Source organism: Enhydra lutris, unplaced genomic scaffold (genome assembly GCF_002288905.1).
Source record: "Enhydra lutris kenyoni isolate GAN:26980312 unplaced genomic scaffold, ASM228890v2 scaffoldscaffold4, whole genome shotgun sequence".
NCBI lineage: Eukaryota > Metazoa > Chordata > Mammalia > Carnivora > Mustelidae > Enhydra > Enhydra lutris.
In genome coordinates this window covers 23,779,434-23,803,274 of record NW_019154088.1, presented here as the reverse complement: position 1 = coordinate 23,803,274, position 23,841 = coordinate 23,779,434, and the positions used below count along the sequence as shown (strand labels likewise).

General features: G+C 54.1%; 5 protein-coding genes across 8 annotated transcripts; 2 read left to right on the top strand and 3 right to left on the bottom strand.

Moving 5' to 3' along the window:
• Positions 1–155: 155 nt before the first annotated feature.
• Positions 156–1,246, bottom strand: LOC111140700 (leukotriene B4 receptor). The gene is given in 2 exon segments (XM_022492908.1): positions 156–1,165; positions 1,168–1,246. Coding segments are annotated over 2 exon segments (1,080 nt in total). The 5' UTR covers positions 1,238–1,246.
• A 3,646-nt stretch (positions 1,247–4,892) lies between these two features.
• Positions 4,893–5,969, bottom strand: LOC111140726 (leukotriene B4 receptor 2). Its single transcript, XM_022492942.1, has one exon. The coding sequence runs from the start codon at positions 5,967–5,969 to the stop codon at positions 4,893–4,895; it is 1,077 nt and encodes a 358-aa protein (XP_022348650.1).
• A 1,863-nt stretch (positions 5,970–7,832) lies between these two features.
• On the top strand, positions 7,833–10,591 carry LOC111140599 (cell death-inducing DFFA-like effector b). The gene is made up of 5 exons (XM_022492802.1): positions 7,833–8,067; positions 8,381–8,525; positions 9,408–9,557; positions 9,797–9,987; positions 10,142–10,591. The coding sequence occupies exons 1-5, from the start codon at positions 8,027–8,029 to the stop codon at positions 10,278–10,280; spliced, it is 666 nt and encodes a 221-aa protein (XP_022348510.1). The 5' UTR covers positions 7,833–8,026; the 3' UTR covers positions 10,281–10,591.
• A 115-nt stretch (positions 10,592–10,706) lies between these two features.
• LOC111140667 (NOP9 nucleolar protein) lies at positions 10,707–16,000 on the bottom strand. 2 transcript variants are annotated; one of them, XM_022492874.1, is made up of 10 exons: positions 15,668–16,000; positions 14,992–15,450; positions 13,936–14,046; positions 13,557–13,698; positions 13,272–13,464; positions 12,499–12,639; positions 12,014–12,139; positions 11,621–11,857; positions 11,303–11,408; positions 10,707–10,963 (listed from the first exon to the last, which is right to left on the bottom strand). In XM_022492874.1, exons 1-10 carry the CDS (start codon positions 15,912–15,914, stop codon positions 10,806–10,808), a joined length of 1,920 nt encoding a protein of 639 aa, XP_022348582.1. In that variant the 5' UTR covers positions 15,915–16,000; the 3' UTR covers positions 10,707–10,805. The 2 variants fall into 2 exon arrangements, with proteins under 2 accessions (XP_022348582.1, XP_022348583.1); XM_022492875.1 differs by lacking the exon at positions 11,621–11,857.
• A 99-nt stretch (positions 16,001–16,099) lies between these two features.
• On the top strand, positions 16,100–22,666 carry LOC111140178 (dehydrogenase/reductase 1). 3 transcript variants are annotated; one of them, XM_022492523.1, is made up of 9 exons: positions 16,100–16,328; positions 16,793–16,966; positions 18,506–18,649; positions 18,804–18,883; positions 20,244–20,376; positions 20,698–20,844; positions 21,366–21,435; positions 21,998–22,078; positions 22,245–22,666. In XM_022492523.1, the coding sequence occupies exons 2-9, from the start codon at positions 16,817–16,819 to the stop codon at positions 22,379–22,381; spliced, it is 942 nt and encodes a 313-aa protein (XP_022348231.1). In that variant the 5' UTR covers positions 16,100–16,328; positions 16,793–16,816; the 3' UTR covers positions 22,382–22,666. The 3 variants fall into 3 exon arrangements, with proteins under 3 accessions (XP_022348231.1, XP_022348227.1, XP_022348238.1); XM_022492519.1 differs by having other exon boundaries at positions 21,980–22,078; XM_022492530.1 differs by lacking the exon at positions 18,506–18,649 and having other exon boundaries at positions 16,153–16,328; positions 21,980–22,078.
• The last annotated feature ends 1,175 nt before the right edge of the window (positions 22,667–23,841 follow it).

Below are 23,841 nucleotides of genomic sequence, written 5' to 3'. Positions count from 1 at the left end.
GTTCTACTTCTCCTCCTCCTCCTCCTCCTCCTCCTCGAGGTAAACTGGGTCAGGCCAATGTGGGGAACATTCTGCCACGAGGACCGCCAGCGTCCTTCTACCAGCAGCAGCAGCAGCACTACCACCAGCAACCCCCAGGGCTAGTTCAGTTTGCTTCACTGGAGAGCGTCGATGGAGTCGGCGAGGCTCCCAGAGGGGCCAGCCTCGGAAGGGGCGGGGGCGCCCCTCACCGTCTGGCCCAGGGTGCCCCCGCGGCGGGTGCTGGACGCCTCGGAGCCGGTGCCCTCCAACAGCTTGGCGATGAAGCCCACGCCGGCCGAGCGCAGTAGTCCGCCGCCGGCGCAGGCATACAGCACGGGGTTCACGCTACTGCTCAGGAAAGCCAGCGCGATGAACACGTGGCGCGCCAGGAAGAGCGGGTCTCCCATGGGCGCCGCGCCCCTGCCGGCTAGCACCCGGCCCGCGTCGACTAGGTTCACCAGGTGGTAGGGCAGCCAGAAGGCGACAAAGGCCAGGATGATGAGCACCACCAGGCGGCCCGTGCGGCGGCTGCGGCGGAAGCGCCGGGCCTGCAGCCGGCGCCTGATATCCGAGTAGCAGGCCACCACCACCAGGAAGGGCAGCAGGAAGCCGGTAAGGGCCTCGAAGAGCAGATGGAATGCCTTGGCTCGCTCGCTGGAGTACGTTGGGAAGCAGCGGGTCTGGTTGTCCTGTCTCAAGCTCACGTTGCGGTACATAATGACAGGTATGGCCAGCAGAAAGGACATCACCCAGATGATTCCTAGCACCCACCAGGCAACGGCCTTGGTACGAAACTTCTGGGACACGAAGGGGAGGGCGACTGCCAGCGAGCGGTCCAGACTCATGGCCGTGATCAGCAGGACGCTGGCGTACATGCTGACTCCGCAGGTATAGTGAAACAGGCGGCAGCCAAACAGTCCAAAACCCCAGGCGCCCTGGGCCACAGAGTAGAGGAAAAAGGGGGCGGTAAGCAATACAGCCAAGTCTGCCAAGGCCAGGTTCAGCACCAACAAGGCAGTGACAGAGCGCTTCCGCATCTTTACCAGGATGCTCCACACCACAAAGCTGTTGCCTGGAAGCCCCACAGCCAGCGCCACTGACAGTAGGATGATAGTCAATGGAACGATGAACATGACCCCTAGTGAGGAGGTACTGCCCAAGATGTAGGGTCCGTGGCCACTGCGAGGATCTGGAGGGTGAGGGCGAACACAGGCATGAGGGTAAGGGACCAACGTTTCCTGACACCTAGCCTGAGTACTCTAGTCCATCTCCAAGATCAGCAGCGGCAGATGCACCTCTGCGATATATTGCCTTCAGCACTTCATCAACGGACCTGTCTTCAGGGGACCTGGCAGAGCACAAAGACTGGTTTTCTAACTGGATCATGGGGCTCCTTCCTGCCCACGGACCCAGTTGCAAAATATGGAGCAACAGCAGCCCCAGTACTTTCTTACCCTTTCTGCCTCCTTCCCTTTTGAGACCCAGAACGACATGGGGGATGGGGACCTTCCTTACCAAAGCTGCACCCCTCAAAAGCCTAATTTCTCTGTCACCTGCCAGGCCCTTAGCCCCCTCAGTCCCACTGACTTCCTCCAGTCACTGACTAACTCTCTCCAGAGCTGCCCAGGGCCCACCAGGAAGAACAGGGATGGGGAGGAGTCTGAGGCTACAAGACAAGAACAAGTCCTCTCCCGTCCTTTTAACCATTGCTCAGGCCTTCTTTGGAAATTCCTTTGCACCTTCTCTCACGGTTGTATCCTGCCTCATACCTCCCCTACCCCTAGGATACTTACTTCCAGGCTTTGCCGGGTACCGGTGGGAAGCTGGTGCCAGTCTCAAGGCTGGGGCAGAGTGGCGTAGCCTATTCCCAGACCTGCCTCTGTTCCAGGGTCCCCTGTTCCAGGGTCCCCAGCCCCAGGTCTGGTTGCTGTTGGCTAAGTTCGCCAGAGAGGAAGTACCAAGAAGCAGAGGAGGGGGAAGACACATCATGCTGAGGGTGGGGCTGAAAGTCCTAGCCCTCCCTTCACTGTGGGGTGGGGGAGAATAGTCTTTGTGTTCCAGAAGAGCCTAGCAGGGAGGAAGACTCCTCAGGGGTGGGACCAGATGAGAAGAGCCCAGGAAGGTGCAGTGAGAGGAAAGGGGTGAGGGGAGTGAGTAGGCTGGGGTGTGGCCTCAGATGCAGGTCTAGACTAGAGAGTTGGATAGAGTACTAAACTGTCATACAGGAGAAGGAGGGAGGGACGCCAAAGAAGGGAAATGGGCTCAGATTGAGAGGCCAGAATCTTTATTTATTGATTTATTAAAGATTTTATTTATTTGATAGAGATTACAAGTAGTCAGAGAGGCAGGCAGAAGGAAGCAGGCTCCCCGCTGAGCAGAGAGCCCGATGCGGGGCTCGATCCCAGGACCCTGAGACCATGACCTGAGCTGAAGGCAGAGGTTTTAACCCACTGAGCCACCCAGGTGCCCCTATGGGTATCTTTATACCACTGTGTAAATAATGTAGATTTTTAGATTAATAGGAAGTGTAGGTTAGACCTGTGGCTAAGTTATGGGTTCGGGTTTAGGTAACATCAGGGCTTAAAGAGGACACCATCCTGTCTTTGGCTTGGGTTCAAGCCATGAGTGGAGTTGGCAGGGGAGCACCCGCATCTATTCCCTCATTTAAAGTGGTTGCTTCAGCTCTAGGTCAGTCAGTTCTCCCTTCCCTTTGGCAGAAGCTGAAGTCCAAAGGATCTCCTTAGTATCCCACAGAATTTCAGTTTCTGCCCCCTTCCCCAGCCACTTGCCTTGCACTTGCCCATGTGGCTTCCCTGCCACATGAATCTGGATTTAAGATCTGGGCACTGGTCAAAGAGGTCAGCAGCACCTCTTTCCTACCTTCCCATAGTTGGCTGTCTGGTACCACCTTAGACACACAGAAAAAGTAGAGGCTGAGCAGAGGGAGAGGTGGTAGTGGCAGTGATGCCTCACACCTGCCCTGCCAGGAGGGGAAACCAGGAATGTGCAAGGAGGAACAGCCCCCCCAAATGGTCACTCTTCTCCCTTCCTGGAGGGAGGGCAGTCTCCCGCTTTGACCTCTCCTGCAGGGGCTAACATCCGAAACATCATTCCTTCAATCTGACTGTGAGCCTTCCTGCTTCCCTGCCAACTCTGTCACTTGTCAGGAAAGATGCGGCCTGTGATGGTGGTCATGGAGGTCCTTTACCCTTCGCAGCAAGCCCACTTTCTCTGCTTTGAGGAAAGCCCGGTGCAGAGCCGACCCAGTAGCTGTGAGGCAGAGGATGTGATGCAAAGAAATGGGCTAAAACCGCAGCAGGAAGACAGGGTTGAGGAAGGGCCTTCTGACCACAGTTGTGAGACGGGGACTTTGGAAGAGAGGAAGTTAGGGAGCCTCTGCCCCTGCACATGAGACCCGGAAGAAGCCCCTGCTGTCCGTGTCTGGGGAGGTTCTGACTCGGGGCTCCAGGGTCAACCAGAGGCTCCATCTGATAGAAGCTGAGCTGTCTTTGCCTCCTGTCCCACACTACTCCCCACCTCCATGTCTCTCAATGGCCTTTCTTTCTCCACCCCAGACTAGCTACTCTAAGTGTACTTCCTGACCCCCACATCCAGAGCTCCACCCCGCCCCAGTTTGGGTGGCCCTGGCGTGACCCTGAGGACCGAATTTCCTTAGATATTTCTTGGCCTCTGCCTTTGTGGTGTAAACAAACAGTCACTAAAGCAGAACCTGGGGTGACGGTCCGAGGCAGCACTCAGGTAACCGGCCAGTGATGTTTGCCAGGGACTGAGGGGACTGGGACAAGAGGCTTTCAGCACTAAAACTGGGAAAGTCTTGGGCTAATCGGATGAGTTGGTCAATCTAGTGACCACATGTGTGTGCACATGGACACCCTCTAAAAATGAATCCTATCCTACCTCTCCAAACCCAAAAGCGTCTGGATCCAAAACAGCTTCGGGACCTAGAGATGGAAAGACTCCCAAAGATGGGGGCCAAGAAGTATTGGAGAGTGCTGAGTTCTTGGGGGAGTCAAGATTTGGCAGAGAGAAAAAAAGAGACAAAGAAGGGGGGCGCCTCCTTGAAAAATTCTTCCTGTCCTCCAGCCATCCACACCATTCCCCATACCTGCTCAGCCCCAGGCCCCAAACATCCCCAGGGTGAGCATGTGCAGTCTCCTGGGGTCCTTTTTGAGTCAGGTGACCTTTGGGGGAAGAGTCAGATTCAGAGGGGAAGACAAATATGACGCCCAGGGCTCCTTCCCCACTGTACCAGCCACAAGACGGGAAAACTTTCCTTCCAAGCCCCACGGATGGTCTTTCTTCTTCCAGAGCCAGGTTTTCCTCCCCTCAGCTCTTTCAGACCCCAGAGAATGGATGCTGTCCCCATCTGTCATTCAACTACCCATAGCTTTCCTTTTTTTCTCCCTTTATTTCCAGAGTGGTTCAATGGGTTGACCTGGGGGAACTAGGCCACCTGGGCTGGGGAGGACAAGTCAAGATGCCACTGAAGGCTGGCGGTGCCCAGCCTTGGGCTGACCCAGCAGAGAACCAGGTGGCTTGGGTACAAGTCAGTCATGATGAACCACCAGTGGGGGCATGCTTACGCCATCACGTGATGCCCCCCCTTTATTTCACAGTAGCTTTTGGCAGCAAGTCAGCAGCTATCCAACAGGGGCCCAGGACAACCTGCAAGCACACAACACCATCACTCCTTGCAGTCACTCCGTTTGGAGGGAGCTAGGCCTGTCCAGAAAGATCCAAACTGTGGCCAGAGAAGGGTCCCCAAACCCTCCAGAGTGGTTCCCTGAGTTCTGGGGGAGGGGCGATGGAAGGGGACAGGGAAGAGGCAGGCCAGGTCGTAGGCTTTGGTGTCAAGGATCCCATCCCTGACTGTCCCTCTCCACTCCGCCCCCGGGGTCTCCATCGCCCCGGCCCTGCCCCACCACTTTGAGCCGAGGGGTAGCTCGGAGCTCCATGGTCCCCTCCCTGGAGCGGCCGCCCCCTCGAGCCTCTCCCGAGCCCTCAAAAAGCCGCGTGAGGAAGCGGGGGCCAGCCCGGGGCAGCAGATCCCCGGCGGTGAAGACGTAGAGCACAGGGTTGATGCTGGAGCTGAAGAAGGCCAGAGCTGTAGTCCCGGCTCGCGCCGCCTGGCCCGCCCCGCCCAGCCTCGCAAGGGCCCCTCCGGGCGGAGCCAGCGCGGCCGCCACCTGCAGGAGGTTGACGGCGTGGTAGGGGGCCCAGAGCAAGCCGAAGGCGAGCACGATGGCGCCGACCAGCCGGCCCACCCGAGTCCCATGCCGCCCAGCGCCCCAGCGGGCGCCCCGCAGCCGCGCCAGCGTCAGGCCGTAGCAACCGAGCACCAGCCCGAAGGGGAGCACGAAGGCTGTGAGCGTCTCCAGGCTCAGGTGGGCGGCGGCATGGGCCGGCGACGGGTGGCACAGCTGGCACACGCGGTCTCCCCACAGGTGGCGGTAGACGGCGGCCGGCGCGGCGAGCAGCAGCGCGGCCAGCCAGACGGCCAGGAGCAGGCGGCGGGCCAGGGCCGGGCTGCGCAGCTGGGGCGCCAGGAACGGCCGGGTGACGGCCAGGCAGCGCTGCAGGCTGAGCAGGCTGGTGAGCAGCACGCTGGCGTACATGCTGAGCGCACACGCGTAATACACGGCCTTGCAGCCCGCCTGGCCCAGCGGCCACGCCTGGCCGGCCAGGAAGGCCACGAAGAGAGGCGTGAGCAGCAGCACCGCGCCGTCGGCCAGCGCCAGGTGCAGCACGAGCGTGGCCGCCAACGGTCGCCCCCGTGCGGGCCGCCAGCCCGCCAAGCTCCACACGACGAAGCCGTTGCCGGGCAGCCCCAGCAGCGCCGCCAGCAGCAGGAAGGCCGTGCCCGTGACCCGCGAGGCCTTCCAGCTCAGCAGCGTCTCGTTCCCTGGGGGTCGGTAGCAGGCCAGCATTCTTCCACGCCTGGCGGGGGGAGGGCACGGAAAGGGCCATAGAAGGCATTGAGGGGGTGGGGCAAAGGCCCCTTCTGCCAGGGGAGAAGGGACTGTGTCTCCCCCCACTTCCCTGCCTTCCGTCTAGGAGCCTTGACTTTACTTCCTGGTGGACCCTGGCCCCAGCTCAAACACTGCTTCTTGGAACCCAAATCCCTGCTGTCTGCTGACCACCCCCCACCTCCCAGTCCTGACTCCCAGGCTCTCACTACCTCCACCTCCACCCCTGTAGCTGGGCCCTCCTTTGCCCAGCCCCATTCCTTCTACCTCAGCGAAGGTGAGTGGTAGGAAGTCCCAAGTGCATGAGCAGATCCACTTACCCAGTCGGGAGCTAGTAGGATCCTGGGCCCACCAGGAGCCTGGGGAAGCTGAAAGTCACAGCCACAGTGGGTAATGTGCCTGCTCCTGTCCTGCGCCTGTCAGGTTTGCCCTGTGAGATGAGAATGGCGAGGGATAAGGTGGAGCTCTTCTCCGGCCTCTCACTGGGGCCCCTCCGGCACTCTCCTCTTTCCCATCACTAACACGTCCAGGCGTGTGAGAGTCCGCCTCCCTAGGAAACAGGATAAGCTGCAGGGTACAGATTAGGTTGCCAGATCATGTAGGTGAGTAGGGACACTGCTGAGTCCTGAGTTGGGGTCCTGCCTCTGCACTCATTCCTCCCCCACTTCTGGCCCCAGTTGTCCCAGTCCTGCTGCCTGCCTGTTACATGCTCTCAGCCTTCCCGGGCCTGCACTTAGCAGAGAAGGTGACCCAGATTACTCATTCCCCCGGCTGCTCTGTCTTGGCCTATTTCCAGACTTCTGATCCTTCTGAGCCCTCGTTTTTCCTCACTTTCCTACCTACTCCTCTCATCTCTAACCTCAGGCCCTGCTCCTGTCATCCTTCCGCCCCCACCGGGGTCTCTCACTGGGCTATCAGTGACAACTTCCAGTCATGGTGCTGAGTTCTGGAGGACTCATGGAGGGGCTTATAACCTCCTTGAGGAATCACAACATACAACCTCCAAGACACCCTGCTACCAGGCTCCACCAGGATACAAGCTAGGAAGAAAAGAAATGGTGCATTGGTAGAACCATGCCGACAAGAAACTTCTCTGGGTGAAGAGGTCAGGCAAAGCCTGGAAATGCAGAAAATTCAGGTGGACCTGGTACACTGAAAAAAATGGAAGTAAGGGGGCGCCTGGGTGGCTCAGTGGGTTAAAGCCTCTGCCTTCAGCTCGGGTCATGGTCTCAGGGTCCTGGGATCGAGCCTCACGTCGGGCTCTCTGCTTAGCAAGGAGCCTGCTTCCTCCTCTCTCTCTCTCTCTCTGCCTGCCTCTCTGCCTATTGTGATCTCTGTCTTCAAATAAATAAATAAAATCTTAAAAAAAAAAAAAATGGAAGTAAGGGGGAAGACACCTGCCCAGTCAACAGCTGGAACTGGGGGCTCCCAAGGAGCCAGGACACCAGTGCCCAAGCCCTGCCCACCATCCCACCCTCAGCCGGGCCCCCCTTTTCCCAAAGCTGCAGTTTGTGGCTCTCACAGTAGGTGGCAGCAAGTCCAGCACAAATCACAGAACGCCACTGAGGGCTGGGAGCCAGAAACAATCCCTAGAAATTCTCTCCATAGAAAGAAAAAGACCAGAGATCACATCCTGTCCTCTTACATTATTCCCATTTATCCTCAGCACACACCGCCACCATACACACACACACACACACACGCACGCACGCACGCACACACACACACACACACACACACACACAAGCTTCAGTGACTTTTGCAGGCAACTCTGGGCCTCAATCCCTCCTCCATGGTCCCATCTAGGCCCCTCCTTTTTCCCTCCCCTTTCCCTCCCCTTAGACTTTGCCCTTCTTACTGGCCTAGCAGGGGAGGCCAGAGTCCGGGGTGACTCATCCTCCATCTCACTGGGGCTGAGATCTAACAGAAAACACCACCACTTCAGCCCCAGCACAGCAGAGAATCACAGAGCCCAGAAGTCACTGGGAGAGGCAACACTCCTGCTCCTTCCCTCCACCATGGAGTACCTCTCAGCCCTGAACCCCAGCGGCCTGCTCAGGTGAATTCTAACCCTCCTCTCTACCCTCCAACTCTGAGGATAGTGCATGGCAATCAAATTCCATTCAGCCCCTAGGAGACTCAGAGACTCATGTACCCTTTCCCCTCTCCCCTCCCCACCACTTCCATAGCGGGCTTGTCCAGCTATGGAACCACCACTCACCACCCCCACTCCATGGTCTCTCCCTCTCTCCCTAGGCTACTCTGATCTCCAAACCTAGATCCCTCCCTAACTCTCCAAGCACCCCACCCCCAATCATCCCCATTGAAGTCACCCAACTCCTCAGTTCAAGACCTTTCTTCCCAACTACCAGGTCGGTATCCAGTATGGGCTCTGAGTTTGGCAGGAAAGTCTGGACTTCAGCTTCACCACCCCAGAGACCTTTCCGAGTCTGTGATCACAAGCGGACCACGCGGAAAGGTCTAACAGCTGCCACCCGCCAGGAGCTGCTTGACAAGGTAAGTGAGCCAAATCCCTAAGTTCCTATTGCAGTGGCAACCAGAGGGCTAGAGAAGAGGAAGAACTTAGAGTGAGCAGAAAGGATGAGGTTAGGTACCGGGCTGCCCCTCCCTCTGAGGACTAAAAGGGGGTGGGGGGAGACGGTCAGCCCAATGACCAATGCTGTACTTGGATCAATTCATTTCTTTTCCAGGGGGTAGAGGAAGGAGTAGAAAGGGAGGGTTTGGAGGAATGGCATTCAGAAATCAGTGTGGAGTGATTTGTATGACAAATCAAGTTCAAGTCCTGATTCCATCAGGACTGGCTGGTTTGCTAATGTCAAACTGTAGGAAGTTGTTCAATCTATCAAAACTTCAGTTTCTTCATCTACAAAAAGGAAGTAAGGATACACCTTCCTTCTAGAGTTACTGAAAGGAGTCAAAGAGGACAATGTATGTAAAGTGCTACATAGATATGTGACACTAAGACTCAAAAAGGTTAAGGGTCATTATTATTGAAAACAGTTCTAGAGGACTCTCTGAGGGTGGGGGACAGTGAGGTAGGACACTGGAGATAAGACCGAAGGATGGACCTCAACAGAAGCTTGGAATTTCTCAATTCCAAGCCGGTAGGAATGCCTCAGAGGGGAGGAGCAGGAGAAGACAATGACATGGAGAATGACATAGGAACAATTAGGAAAAGAAGTCAACCCTTAGTGAGGGTCCACCAGCAACACCGAGAACACTGAGCATGGGAGCCATCTGAAGGGATGGCAGTTTTCCAGGAAGTAGAGTTGGCATATCAGCCAGTATCTAGGACCAACCAATGGATGCAGGGTCGCTGGAGGGGGAAGGGCATGGCTAAGCTCTGCCCTTTCCCTCCTGCTTCCTGTGGCTGGGCAGGCATTGGAGGCCCTGCTCCTGAGTGGGATGCTAACACTGGTGCTGGAGGAGGATGGGACCGCTGTGGAGAGTGAAGACTTCTTCCAGCTTTTGGAGGATGACACATGCCTGATGGTGCTGGAGTGTGGGCAGAATTGGAGCCCCAGCAGGGTGAGAGGCCCACAGTGGGGCTGTTGTTGGCCACCAGTCCTTTCTGGCTCTCTCTTCTAGCTTCTCTAGCCCAACCATGATCTTGGGGGCAGAGGCACTGGGAGAGGCAAGGAGTTTGCCAAGGACCCCTTATAGGGGACCAACAGTCCAGGCAAGGGTGGGTCTGACCCAGTGCTGCTGGGGCATAGTGGTGGCTCCCTGTGTGTGGGATGCATCGCACTGATGGAGGTGCCCTACAGAGTGGGATGCTGTCATATGGCCTGGGCCGGGAGAAGCCCAAGCACAGCAAGGACATCGCCCGCATCACCTTCGACGTATACAAGCAAAACCCTCGAGACCTCTTTGGCAGCCTCAATATCAAAGCCACATTCTATGGGCTCTACTCCATGAGCTGTGACTTTCAAGGACTTGGCCCAAAGAAAGTACTCAGGTCAGAGACCAACAGGTCATGTCTCCCTATCCCCCTACAGTTGCAGCCCCCTAATTCCTTCTGCACTCACCTACCCCATTAGCTCTCCCTTGTGGAAAACCCCCCCGATGGCCTCCTCCCACCCATCCGACTCCATCTTGTCTCTGCCCTTCAGGGAGCTCCTCCGTTGGACCTCTGCACTGCTGCAAGGCCTGGGCCATATGCTGCTGGGAATTGCCTCCAGCCTCCGCCATGTAGTAGAAGGGGCCGAGCAGTGGCACTGGCAGCGGCAGGGTCGCTTCCATCCCTATTGAGAAGGGGCTCTGAGCTTTCTGCCCCTAGACTCGTTCCAAGAGACACACTGTGAGGACTGTGACAGCATTGGCTTTGGAGATGTGAGGACAGTGCAGATGAGATGACTCACCTGATTTCCCCACTGTCTTCTAAGCCCATTGTTATGGCATACCATGGTTAAGGCCTTCGAGTCCTAGCCTATACCCTGTCCTGAAGAATGCTCTTTCCTTCCTAGCCACCTTTCCGGCCTCCCACTTACCCTGAAGGACCACAAGCCCATCGGCATGCATCTCGATTCCACCCTGATCATTGCTACATCTCGATTCTTTGCACCTCCTCCTGCCCCTCAGCTTCCCAATGCACTGAATTCAGCTCTCTCTGCCTCTGAGACCTTGATTTCTTTATACGCTTCTCCCCCAAATAACAAAACAGTTCCAATAAAAATATAAAAAAGTATTTATTATTAAGGCTTTTGACTCCAACTTAAACTACAAAGGGGACAGGACAGATATGCCCTTTACCACTCAGTCCCACATCCAAAGGCCTCAGTCTTCAAGTATTGAGTTCAAAGCCCGCCTCCGCTTGGCCAGTGCTCCCTGCTGCTGTTCCCAAGCCTCTCGGCGCTTCAGGAAAGTAGTCAGGGCTACATTTCGAGCCACATGGTGGCCAAAAGGGTCTCTCATCAGCTCCTGGTTCCGCTCACCTGCAAATGGAACCACTCATATTCAGTATCATCATGCAATCACCCACCATGCTCAAAGGGACTTTCCCTGAGTGAGGGCCCCTCCATGTTTCCTGGGCCTTGGGATGGTCTCAGGATAACTAATACCTCACTCTCCAAAGAGAAGCCAGGGGAGGCATGGGTGCACAGGGCTGCGTAATTAACAGAGGAGAAGGGGAGGAGAGCAAACTGCTAAGAACTCATGGCCATCATCACCCTTTAGAAACAAAGTCTCTGCTAAATTTAAGTCCCTTCTCTAGCTACCCAGCTATCTGAAGTGAGGAAAATTTGGAAAGGTCAGAGAAAGGGGCCAGTACTCACCCAGCTCAGTAGCAATCTCCTTCCGGGCTCCCAAGGCTGCTCCACTCCAGATGGCATCTAGTACACGGCTGCCATGGCGACTACAGGCCAGAGCCACATATTGTCCCTACAGTGAGACAAGCAAGGTAGGTTCCCTTAGGGCAGTTCACAAAGGTGTGCTGGGGAGGGCAAGGGGGAAATGAAGTTTCCGAAGTCTACAGGTGGAGTCAAGAGAATCTTAGAACTACATATTCTCTCTCTGACTCTGAAGGACAGTACTGGGGCAAGCTCATGTTCTCATAAATGGATGCTGGTAGGGGCATCAGAGCAGAACAGAACCTTTAGGGTCTTCAGCACGCGGCGGCGCTGCTTGCGCGTCACAGTGGGGCTGCTCAAGACAGCATTGAGCACGTGTGAGCCAGCAGGGCTCTGGGCTAGAGACAGAAGCTGTGGTCCCGTCAAGGCACCCAGACTTTGAAGTATGATACCAGGACTAGAGAAATGCAACAGATGCTGGAGCAGGAGGGACCCCAGGACTGTCACGTCCCCCAGGGCCCTGGCTGTGGCCACGTCCACCTGGAAGGACAGAGAGAGGGCATTAGGAGGCAGCCACTGAACTGCCATCTCTGCCTGGATGAAGCCAGAGGCCTCAACACCCTCACCACAAGGCTGAAGGACTTTTTAAACCCCGGCTCCCAGTTAGTCACTGGTTTGGCCCCGTTCCTACCTTACCTGGTGCTCTGCAGGCACCGCCCTCTCCTCCTCCAGCAGTCCATAGTACACCTCATAAGCCATCAGAGTGGCGAAGAGAGGCACACAGGCCACTTGCCGGGAAGAGGGCTCTGCACAGTGGAAGGCCTAGAGGGGAAGACAAAACATGATGAATCTGAGAACAACTTCATCCCTAACCCCGACTCTGTAGACAGGGGAAAGCATTCAAGAGACGTGAGAGTGTAAACTGTGGGAGGGGGCAGGATCTCATCTGCCTTGCTGTATCCCCAGCCTCTATACACATGACAAGGGCTGAACAAACATTTAGTCCTTAAGTTGCTTAGTTCTGGGAGACCATTTTCATGCCAGGGCTATGAGATGGGTTTGGCTTCATTTTGCTCCATATCTGTGAACTCCTCGGGAATGAGACCTCCTGAGACCCAAGATACAACCACCAAAGATAAGAATTTGAATGGAGGGCATAAACAGGTGGCAGGTAACATCACCTCCAACAACAGCTGCAGGACCTGGGCTTGGTGGGCCCCAACTCTGCGGCAGGCCCCCACAAGGGCAATGACCACCCCTGGGTGACCTTGAGCCAGCACAGCTTCCAGGGCAGGGCTCAGCTCCTCAAACACAGGTGACAGCTGAGGAGAGACACAGAAAGAAGAATATTTGGCATTTTGTAACAGTGGACTAAGTTATTCAGAGAAAATCCTACTGAAAACTAAAAACATTAGATAAACATTGCCAGTATCAGGGTTTTGGTTTGGTCACAAAGTCCAGGACCAGGGTGCAGTCTTCGAAGTACCCCCTCACTTGGGGGGAGCAGGGTACGTTAAATGGCCACCCTCTCAAGATAAGAGAATAGTAGAATTAAATATGCCCTTCTTATTCCAACTCCCAACCCATGAGGTCACAGGCAAGCATGCATTGGTGCTAAGCAGCAAAAGCAAAAAGAAGCTATGGCCATAGCTCCAGCACTCATACAGATCTGTCGCTAAGTACCCAGCGTCTGAATGGACCATGGAACCTCAAGCTGCAAATCTGGATTAAGCCAGTCTCCTGCCAGGCACCTGAGAAGCTAACACAAATCCTTTCTGGGAAGAACGTACTTTTGTCCTAAGCTCTGAGAAAACCCCAGGAATAACCTTTCCAAGGGAATGGCCAGCACACAGTCAGAGACACCGAGGTAGGCACATGATAAAATAAAGCCCAATGAACAAGAACTAGCAGAAACAACAGGGTACAGAAAGATCCAGCCCCATTCTCAACTCACCAGCTCAGGGGTAGTAACAGCATCCAGTAAACGCTGCAAAGGGAAGTTGGCAATTGGGTGTGCAGCCAGGGCCTGCAGCTGCCCTTGGAAGTGATCCTCAAAGAGGCTCTGGAGCCTCAGGGGCTCCAATACCAGCAGGACCTGCTCCAGGAGTCTGGAGCTTGTCTGATCCCGCAGAAATAGCAGCAGGGGGCTAGGGACAAGGAGAAGGTGATCAGGCAGCCTTACTCTACTTCACCTAAAATACCCGCGTCACTCCATTCACTTCACACAGTCTGAGCATACCTGCCGTCTGCTGAGGGGTTGCGGCTACTCAGATAGCTGATCACAGCACTGCAGACATGAGCACAAAACTGGGGCAGTTTGCGGTGTAAGACTTGTAAGGCCACTTGAAGGCAGAAGCTGGAGATCTTGTCAGTGATAAATACTATGGGAGAGAGCAGAAATAATCAAAACAGCTCTTCCAAAATCCAGACCTGTACAATCTCAAACCTCAAACAGTAAGGTACCAGGGACTATGGACATAAAGGCTCTATACAAAGTCTGCAACATAAACCAGATCAGATTCGAAGAGAAATACGACTGATCTAAGTGAGGGCTTTGCAGGATGACAATCACCTCCAGAAAAATGGGTCCTAGACCCTCCTTCTCTTAGCCTCCTTACCAGCAAGGTCCTTCAGAAAGCAAGAGCTCAGGTCCCGAAGGCAATTCAAGAAAGTTTCAGGGACCTCAAAATCAGTTGGCTTACATTCCCGAGCCGGGGCCCTTTGTGCATCTGAAAGAAGAACAAAAACCTGTGCAGTTCTGGGATCAAAAAGGACCATCCAGGAGGGAGAATGAGTCCATAGATGATCAAAGATTCAGCTTGGAGATGCAGCATATGTATGAATCTGTCTTCTCATCTGGATGACTGAACTGAGACTCTGTTTCTGTTTTAATTTTTCTAAATTTCAACCAGCTCTCCAGTGGTCCATAAGAGATAGGCCAAACTCTCAATCAGGAATTCAAGCTGTTCAGAAATCAGGCCTCCTTTAAACTCTCTAACCTTATTTCCCAGAGTTTTTAAAAATGTAGGGCACTGCCTATGACTGCATCATGAAATCACTTTAGTGGATCTTAACCAGGTCTTTTTCAATGGAACAAAACAGAATAAAATAAAACAGAGAAGGGGTGCCTGGGTGGTTCAGTCATTAAGTGTCTGCCTTCAGCTCAGGTCATGATCCCAGGGTCCTAGGACGAGCCCGGCAATGGGCTCCCTAGTTGGTGGGAAGCCTGCTTCTCCCTCTCCCTCTGACCCTGCTCGTGTTCCCTCTCTCGCTGCGTCTCTATCAAATAAATAAATAAAACCAGAGAAAAAATATCAATTAATAATATTGTTTCTCAAAGTTCTGGTTTGAGTCCAGTATCTATATACATACACATAGGCAGTTCGGTGATGTTTAAAAAAAAATTACATAAGTTGTGGTTAAAAAGAAATTGACATCCATTGCCCAACTAAATCACCTCTTGCCCCTGGCCCATTCCACTAGCTGTCCCTCAAACACACAGATGCAGCCTCACCTCTGGGCCTTTGTTCACGCTAATCTTTGGTTTGTTAAGCTTTGTTCTCATTTCTCTGCTAATTCTTCAAAGTCATGAGGAATTACTCCTCTGCTTACTCTCTCCTTTTGGACTTCCTAAACTCTCCTCTAGGTCCACTTCCCTCTCTTGTAATACTTACCAGGTGACTGAGAGCCACGGTGTCTGGTTCTCTCAGACTCCAGAAGAGTCCCTCCCAACACCTGCAGCAGAGTTCTAACCACGAAGCTGGCATGTATGTCTCCACAGTAGAAACGAAAATCATCACACACTTCAGAGGCTAGTCCCAAAACCAGCTCCTCCAGGGTCTCCAAGGGACCATCCTTGCCATTCTCCTCCTCCTCCAAGTCCTCCTCCTCCTCCTCTGCCGGGCTCCCCAACAATCGAGGCAGCTGCAGCAAAGCACTCTGCAATACATGCACCCCGCATCGATGACAGGCCACAGAGCGCAAGCTGGAGCGCAAAGCAGCCCAGACTCGACAGAGCGGTTTCAGGGGACTGAATCCCAACAGTTCCTGCATAATCTCACTGCCAGTCCTGTTTGTGGCCAAGGCTAGGGCCTGAGCCTCCACTTCCTTCAAAACATTGTGCACCATCAGTTCTGGATAGACAAGAAAAGAACTATTTTAGAGACTGAGAGGAAAATAGTTTATGTTCCATCAGTTAACCGAGTGAGGGAGAGAGGGGGGAGCGATAAAGAGGGTATGGGAGATGAGACTAAGTCCCTTCGCCCTGGGGACCCATGAAAATTTCCCTTCCTGTCCTGGAATTTATGCCCAACGAATCCCTCCTAGTCCCACCCTGGGGTTCCTCCCCACCTCGTTCTTCTCCGGTCTCGGGAGCCTCTTTCAGCGCGGACAGAGCCCGACGGAAATACCCGAGAGCTTCGGAACTCAGGTGAGAGTGAGCATCGAGTGCCGGCTCCGAGCAACCGTCCGGAGGCGAACAGGATGGCCGCTGGCGGCCTGGTCTGGGGCGCCCCGACCCCTTGGCCCCGCGCCCTCGTTTGCCACCTGCTGGGAACCGGCGCCCCGCCTTGTTGGGGGAGCGCGGAGCCAGCCCCATGGGTGCTAAAGCTAGTGTTCGTCCGCCAAAGCTTTCCAGCGAAAAGGGAACCTCAAGCAGCCAGGCGCGTGCAGGGACTGGACCGCACGTAGTTTAGAAACGCGGTCGCGCTCAGGGCGCCGCCTATACGTCATAGTCCCGCGACGGCCCCTACCCCGGCGGCAGTGGGCGTGCTCCCAGATCGCCCCGCCTCCGTTCGTCCTGCCCTGTCCCTCCTGAGAATCAGCCCAGACCGACCCTCTCCTCCACGCCCCCAGCTGGTCCTCGGCCGGAACGCAACTGGCTCCCCAGCCTCATACTCTGACTCAGTTTCAGTCACCCCATCCTGCCCCCGCGGCTAGAACTGAAGTTCTCGAAGACCGAGGACTTTGAGAGCCAGACGGCGCCGAGACTCCAAGACCGCACGAGTAGCAGGTAAGGAGTGCGAGCTCCCACTACTTAGGACTCAGGGTCCCTGGGCTTCTCGCTTACCCCGGACCTGGAAGCCGTGCCTCTGTGCTAGGCCTGACAGGGCCAGGCCAGAGCCCAGAGCTCCTGATAGCCCAGCAGCCTGCGTGGACCCGCAGTGAGGGGCAGCCGCGCCAGAACCCCACCTTGTCAGCCGCTTTCAGAGTTCCGGTAGATGTCTAGCCCTGGACAGTCCTACTCAGCCCCTGGGGTCATAGTGCCTTGACGGCTTCTAGCCAGCGGCAAAGGCCAACTCGTTCACCTCCCAGAAAGGACTAACAATCTTTCCCTGCAGCCTGCACTGTTGTCCCGCTCTGAAACTTCTCTCTGCTCAAAGGATTCCAACCTTGCCTCCCCCTCCTACCACTATCAGGATCACCCTTCCGCATTCAGTTTGCAGGCCTCCCTAGAGCAAGTCTTTGCTTCCACAGATTTTCCCCTTTTGCTTCTGAGTCATGGCAGCTCCTATGAAAGGCCAAGTGTGCGTGGTGACTGGTGCTTCCAGGGGTATTGGCCGTGGCATCGCCTTGCAACTCTGCCAAGCAGGTGCCACAGTTTACATCACTGGCCGCCATATGGACACCCTGCGGGCCACTGCTGAGGAGGTGGGTGCTTCCCCTGGGACCACAGGAGTAGAAACCACCTGAGGTAGCCCTTCCCATTAACCACTCTGTCCACTAATCCCTTACCTGAAGCCATAATATTCCTCAACACAGTGTCAATATTTATTCAAATTAGAATAAATAAAGCCGATAAATAACTTCAGATCAGGTCAAAGTTTGCCACTGAGTTTTATGAAGAAACTTTCTGTTTAAGACCTTTAGGAATTGCAACTGAAGGGTTGTCGACCTGTGGTTTCCTTTATTTTAGGCAAGACTTTATTGAGCTGTGCACTTTCGCTTGACTTTTCTACTGGATTTCGGTTAAATAAATATTTGGTTTGCCAGACATTGCGTGAAGCACTGAGGTTAACCAAGACTAGTGAGAGGTCACTTCTGCTTTTAAAAGATAGGGCCTTAGCAGGAAATCAGAGGCACAGAATGCTCTGGGATCTTGGGCGAGCAGTTAGGAAGCAAGGAGGTAAGAGGGTGGGACCCAGAGCATGGATCCGGAGAGCAGGATTGGTCTTGAATAAGGTGTTTTTCTTCCCGTGAAGTTGGAGGATTGGGACACATTTATGGAAGGTAAGATAGAACGGAAAATAGAAATAGTTCATAGCTGAGAGTTTTGGTTTTTCAGTTGCTAGCTGGGAGCATTGGTGAGGTGACTGTCAGAAGGCGGGGACTGAGTAGGGGTTGCAAGTGAGTGGTGAAGGGTGGGAGCTCAGAGCATGAGAGATGGGAATGACTGAGAAGAAGGAAAAGGAGAAATACTCCGGGGCACCTGAGTGGCTCAGTGGGTTAAGCCTCTGCCTTCGGCTCAGGTCCTGATCCCAGGGTCCTGGGATCGAGCCCCACATTGGGCTCTCTGCTCAGCGGGGAACCTGCTTCCTCCCCCCACTCTCTCCCTGCTTCTCTGCCTACTTGTGATCTCTCTCTGTCAAATAAATAAATAAATAAAATCTTTTAAAAAGAGAGAGAGAGAAATACTCCTTTCTCGGGAGCAGCCCCCCTGCCTTATTTGTGCCTTGCCTTCCACTAGCAGAGTATAATGCCTTGCCCGTGGTAGGCCCCAGTAAATGTAGATTTTAAACCTGAAATCCCAGGGCGCCTGGGTGGCTCAGTGGGTTAAAGCCTCTGCCTTCGGTTCAGGTCATGATCTCAGGGTCCTGGGATTGAGCCCTGCATCGGGCTCTCTGCTCAGCGGGGAGCCTGCTTCCTCCTCTCTCTCTCTCTGCCTGCCTCTCTGCCTACTTGTGATCTCTCTCTTTATCAAATAAATAAATAAAATCTTTAGAAAAAAAAAAAGAAGAAGTATTAAACCTGAAATCCCAGTACTTTGGGGTCTGTAGGAAAAGGACCTAACATTCCTGAAGCTCCTCAAACAGACACCAGAGGGCGATATTGCTCATTGTCTTCTCTCAGCGCTGGCGCTGGTTCCTCCTCTTGCCCTCTCTGTCGCCCAAGCTGGGAGTTGAAGAGAGTTGCCTCGTGTCACACATTCATGTGCAACTCTAAACTCATATCCCCTCTGTCCCTCACCAGGCACAATCTCGAGGGGGCCAGTGTGTTCCTGTGGTGTGTGATTCAAGCCAGGAGAGTGAAGTGCAAAGCTTGTTTGAGCAAGTGGATCGGGAACAGCAAGGGCGTCTAGATGTGCTGGTCAACAACGCCTATGCCGGAGTCCCAGTACTCTTTAAACTTTGATTCCAGTTCCACATTCCTAACCTCCCCCTCTGACCCTGGAATGCTCGTTCCCACTCACCGTCCCTTTCATTATCCAGCCCCTCATGCTTTCCTGCCTTCAGATCGTCCAACTCACCACATCTCCTGTGACTTCCAGGCACTTATGAAGAACATTAAGAAGGCATTCTGGGAAGCCCCTGCCTCCATCTGGGATGATATCAACAATGTTGGACTCAGGTGAGTGTTCCCTTTCTCCCGCCACAAGGGCTGGGTGTGCCTGGACCTCTCCCTATGTGCCCTTTCCTTGTCCCTCTGACCTCCCCATCTCTTCTCCTTGTCCCATTCATTTTATACCCCTGGATAATTTCCATCCAGGTGGCTCTGTACCTGGGAACATTGAGTTTTACCTTGCTTCTGTCAGTAATTTCATCTGAACTTGCTCTTGGCCTCTCTCCTGCCTTATTCTGCACATCCAAATGCATGGCCCAGAAGAGAGCCTCCTTTCCTCAGTCAGGCACACAACCTGTAGTTGATCTTGACAAAAATGCTTAGAGGAAGAAGTTCTTTTGTTTTAGATCAAGAGATAGTCATTGAGAGTGAGTGCCTGCTGTTTTAGCCTCCATATCTTCACTCCAGATCCGCAGGCAGGGGCACTCCCACGTCAGAGTTACACATACTTCTGGCATGGGAGCGAGATGAAACACAGCAGGCAGAGTTCCCCTAGCATGATACACCAGTTGTGTCTCTTTTTTTAGTATTGGAACGATGGTGCCCTTTTGGAAACTGCACTCCATGGGCGTGATCAGCCACCTGTGGGAGTAACTAAGAGATTATCTGAAAATCTGTGACTAAGGCATTTAGGAACACCCACAGCTTCTAGTGGCAATCCCAGGGAAGCAGGATTAGAATCCAGTTGTGATTTCCAAGGTAGAAGAAAGATGATGAGGACAGGGAGGGGTGGTCAGCTAAGAGGCAAGAAAAGAAAACCCAAAGACTGGTACTGGCAATGCCCGCATGCTTAGCCCTCCAAAGGGAAAGCCCCTCCACACTCTCATCTTTTTCGAGTCAGGGTTATGAGCCTATAAGGCAGAGAGGTCCAGACCTTGGCCCCTGAGCCCTGATGAATTTTCCAAAATAAAAGCCACTTGGTGAGCCTCTTGAAGCCCGGCAACATGTCCTCACCCCCCACATACACATTTATGTACACATTGATCATGCCTTTCCTCTGTATTATCTTACATTGGGCTTTCCTTTTGAAACTATAATTCTCTCTCCTTGCTTCCACTTGGAGGGACCCGTTTTCCATGCAAATGAAATGTTTTTCTGGTTACCAAGTATGTGTGCACTGGGTTTTCCCTACATAGAAAGGTGGAAAACTAAATTTTTCCTCTATACTCATTCATTGGTGGTTCGTTTTACCAGTGTTCGTCTCAGAAAGTGGCCTCTAGCCCTTGATTCCCCAGGTCCATGGCTGCCCCATGTGGCCTTCTGTCAGCTGTCATAACCACTAGAGGACAGAGGAAGCTGCCAGGGCTACGGCAGCCAGGCCAGGGGGGGACATCATTTATTCCTTCTCCTTCCTTGCCCCACTCTCTAGAGGCCACTACTTGTGCTCCGTGTACGGAGCGCGGCTCATGGTTCCAGCTGGCCGAGGGCTCATCGTGGTCATCTCCTCCCTTGGGGGGCTGCAGTATTTCTTCAATGTCCCCTATGGCGTGGGCAAAGCTGTGGTGAGGATCCAATAGCACAGGGGTTAGGGAGGCCTCGGACCGTGACCGTACCTCTAGCTCAGGAGCTACAAGTCCCAGTGGTCAGAGTAGTAAGGCCAACTGGCCCTCTCCTCCCCGCCATGCCCCTCCATAGATAGCTCCTCTGCTCGGGCTGCTCCTACGTGGCCAGAATAGGCAGCACGCTGGGGAGGTAGACAGCTGAGACAGGGCTCTGGGAAGGGTAAGGGGGCTGGGCGTCCCCAGCAGAAGCAGGGAAGGCAGGGGAGGAAGGGGATGTGGCCACATGCCCTGGCTCTTACCCTGCCTTCTGTCCTTCTACAGTGTGACAGGCTGGCTGCGGACTGTGCCCACGATCTGCGGCGCCATGGGGTCAGCTATGTGTCTCTGTGGCCAGGGTTGGTGCAGACAGAACTAATAAAGGAGGTCGTGGTGAAAAACGACAATACTGATGATCCCTTGTTGAAGGAGGTGGGCAAGGGGGTGGTGCGAGGGAGGCAGAGGATGCAGAGGACTCAGCCTCTCCATCCCCAGTGATAAGACAGTAACACCAACAGTCAATGCCCTGGTGCCTACTGTGGCAGGAGCAGGCTGAGCACTGGACACACATTATGCCCTTTCATCCTGTAAGGGAGATACTATCTCCATTTTCCAGATGGCAAAACCGAAATGTTAGAAACTTGCTCAAGGTCATATATACCATAGTGGAAAGGCTTCGTGCCCTGAAGCCCATGCTCTTGACCCCTGCACTGAACTAGCCTAGGTGGTCCAGACGTAGTTGACATCCCAAGATGCTTCCACTTAGGAGAGGCAGTGGGTCCCAGCTTCACCTGGATGTAGGAAAGAATTGCTCCAGCACCTTCCGGGATTCTGAGTCCTGCAGGTGCAGTGATGAGGGCCTGTCTCTCCTGGAATAGGAGCTGAAAGTGGGGAAGAAATGTGGGCAGTTCTCTTGGAGATTAGCCCTTTCCTTCTCTGCCCCTGTGTTTCAGCTCAGATCTAATTTCTCCTCTGCGGAGACCACCGAAATGAGTGGCAAGTGTGTGGTGGCTCTGGCAACAGGTAAAGAGGTTGGGGCAGGTGGTAACAAGAAGGGGGCTGGAGATGGGACACTCATGGGGCTCAGTCGGTTAAGTGCCTGCCTTCAGCTTGGGTTGTGATCCCAGGGTCCTGGGATTGAGCCAGCATCAGGCTTCCTGCTCAGGGGGAAACTGTTTCTCCCTCTCCCTCTGTGTGCTCTCTCTCTTTCTCTCTCTCTCAAATAAACCTAAAAAGAAGAAGAAGAAGAAGAAGAAAGGAAGGGAGGGAGGGAGGGAGGGCAAGCCTGGAGAATCTGCAGGGAGCTGGCATCCAGTCCTGAGTCCTGGCTCAAGAGGTGGTAGAGGAACGGGCCCTTCTTTTCTCTGGCTTCTGGAGACCCAAAACGGCCCAGTCTGAGGTTTTGGGAACCTCAGGAACTGGCTTACAGGAAGTGTAGCCAGGAGCCAGAGGTCTAAGAACCTTCCTAGAAACCGGAACAATTCTGGGCACCTCAGCCTGTCTCAGTGGTGCCCTGTCCCTTTGGGCCCAAACCTTGTCACACTGCATCACTTCCATGCCTCCTCAGCTCTATCTGTGCTCACAGACCCGAATATCCTAAGCCTGAGTGGGAAGGTGCTGCCATCTTGTGACCTTGCGCGACGCTACAGCCTTCTGGATGTGGATGGTAAGAGCTCCGGCCTCCCATCCTCTGTTGCCTGCTCACTCCTCCTCCCACACTCTCTTCCAGTTCCTTCTTCCCTCACATCCCACTCAGGGTTTCAGCCAAGGCGGAGGTGTCTAAGGAGTGGGAAATGAGGATCTAACCCTCCTCTTCTTCCTGTGGTCCACAGGCCGCCCCGTCCAAGACTATTTGTCTTTGAGGTCCGTCCTCTCCCATGGCTCCAGCCTGGGCTGGCTGGCCTCCTACTTGCCTGGCTTCCTCCGTATGCCTAAGTGGATTATGACCCTCTACGCTAGCAAGTTCTAAACCTCCTGGCCTGATGTCATAACTCTGCTCTCCCTCAGGCTACATGGTAGGGCTTCTTCGTGTAACAAGGCAGCCCCTCCTGCCTAGCTCATACCCTTGCTAGGGAGAGAAGGCCTCCTCTGTGTGTCTTGGGTGAGCCCTGGGGCCTTTATGAATCCTCCTTTATGCCTTAATTTTACCTGCTCCTACATATTACTTCTTGCCTTAGTATTGGAAAACACTCTGGGGGCTAATAAGTCTCATTTCTTGGGGTGCCTGGGTGGCTCATGGGTTAAGCCTCTGCCTTTGGCTCAGGTCATGATCTTGGGGTCCTGGGATCAAGCCCCACATCGGGCTCTCTGCTCAGCAGAGAGCCTGCTTCCCCGTCTCTCTCTGCCTGCCTCACTGCCTACTTGTGATCTCTCTCTCTCTCTGTCAAATAAATAAATAAAATCTTTAAAAAAAAAAAAGTCTCATTTCTCTTTCGGCAAGTTTTGACTATTGATTGTGTGCTCAGCAAGGTGTTAAGAGCTTGAGAGAAAAACTCCAAGATACACAAAATGTTTAGGTCCTCAAGGAGTTCCCTGGCCAGGACAAAGCCCCTTTCCTCCAGATGTGTTCCTGCTCTTTCCTGTAGAGCTGCCCATCTCAGGCCACGAGGCCTGTTTCCACGCCTCCCTGGGGAACAGGGTCCCTTCGCAACCAGAAGCAGGCACACCCCTGTCTTGCAGTCCTTTCCCACCCCCACAGTCCACCATCTCCTCAGGGATGCCCGCTGCCTTCTAGCTGGGCCTGATCTCAGGGCACCAAGGGCAGATTCCTTGGTGTTTATGATTCCCTGGCATTTGGGGGGAAAGTACTGTCCATATCAAAGCGAGAGGCGGAGGAAGAGCTGCAGGCACCTTCCTCTCCTCTCGGGACGGTATCACCCAAATTGCTTCCCGAGGAATTGGCAGCAAGAACCCTGTAGTGCTGCCTGGCCTGCTCCAGGAGCTGTCCCAGCCTGATGCAAGGTCACCTGGGGTGTGTGGCCAAGGGGAACCCAGGGCCACTATGAGGGAGCCTGCCCAGCAGCAGCCTAGATGGCCATCAACATAATGGGACGGCCACTGTCCATCAGAGTCACAAAGACCATTTCTGCTCTTTGCAAAAGGCAGAGTGAGAGCTAAGGCTTCTCAAAGCTGCCATAGCCTGAGCGGAAGCTGGGCTTCCTGTGGCTTCTGGGGACAGCATTGCTTACCCACTGCTTTATGTGCCAGCAATGTGCGTGAGGGCAGCTCCCTGGCTCGTGAGCATGGACTCTGTGCTCTTCCAGCTCTGCAGTCCATGGTGACTTCAACATTTGCGGCTTGACTTTAGCCTTGGCGACAGTATGCATGCCACAAAAACCAAGAAAAGCTACTAATCAGGGCTTCTATTTATTTACTTATTTATTTAGAGCTGGCTTAGCATGTGATTGGAGCCATATATCTAAATCTACC

Bases quoted from the DNA above. Each gene is read 5' to 3' on its own strand.
- LOC111140726 (XM_022492942.1), bottom strand. From the start codon at position 5,969: ATGCTGGCCTGCTACCGACCCCCAGGGAACGAGACGCTGCTGAGCTGG.
- LOC111140599 (XM_022492802.1), top strand. From the start codon at position 8,027: ATGGAGTACCTCTCAGCCCTGAACCCCAGCGGCCTGCTCAG. The intron at 8,526-9,407 runs GTAAGTGAGCCA...GTGGCTGGGCAG, and splicing joins GCCAGGAGCTGCTTGACAAG to GCATTGGAGGCCCTGCTCCT. The intron at 9,558-9,796 runs GTGAGAGGCCCA...GGTGCCCTACAG, and splicing joins AGAATTGGAGCCCCAGCAGG to AGTGGGATGCTGTCATATGG.
- LOC111140667 (XM_022492874.1), bottom strand. From the start codon at position 15,914: ATGGGGCTGGCTCCGCGCTCCCCCAACAAGGCGGGGCGCCGGTTCCCA. The intron at 13,699-13,935 runs GTAAGGAGGCTA...TCTCTCCCATAG, and splicing joins CTTTCTGAAGGACCTTGCTG to TATTTATCACTGACAAGATC. The intron at 13,465-13,556 runs GTATGCTCAGAC...CCTTGTCCCTAG, and splicing joins AACCCCTCAGCAGACGGCAG to CCCCCTGCTGCTATTTCTGC.
- LOC111140178 (XM_022492519.1), top strand. From the start codon at position 16,817: ATGGCAGCTCCTATGAAAGGCCAAGTGTGCGTGGTGACTGGTGCTTCC. The intron at 18,884-20,243 runs GTGAGTGTTCCC...CCCACTCTCTAG, and splicing joins ATCAACAATGTTGGACTCAG to AGGCCACTACTTGTGCTCCG. The intron at 21,436-21,979 runs GTAAAGAGGTTG...ATGCCTCCTCAG, and splicing joins TGTGGTGGCTCTGGCAACAG to CTCTATCTGTGCTCACAGAC.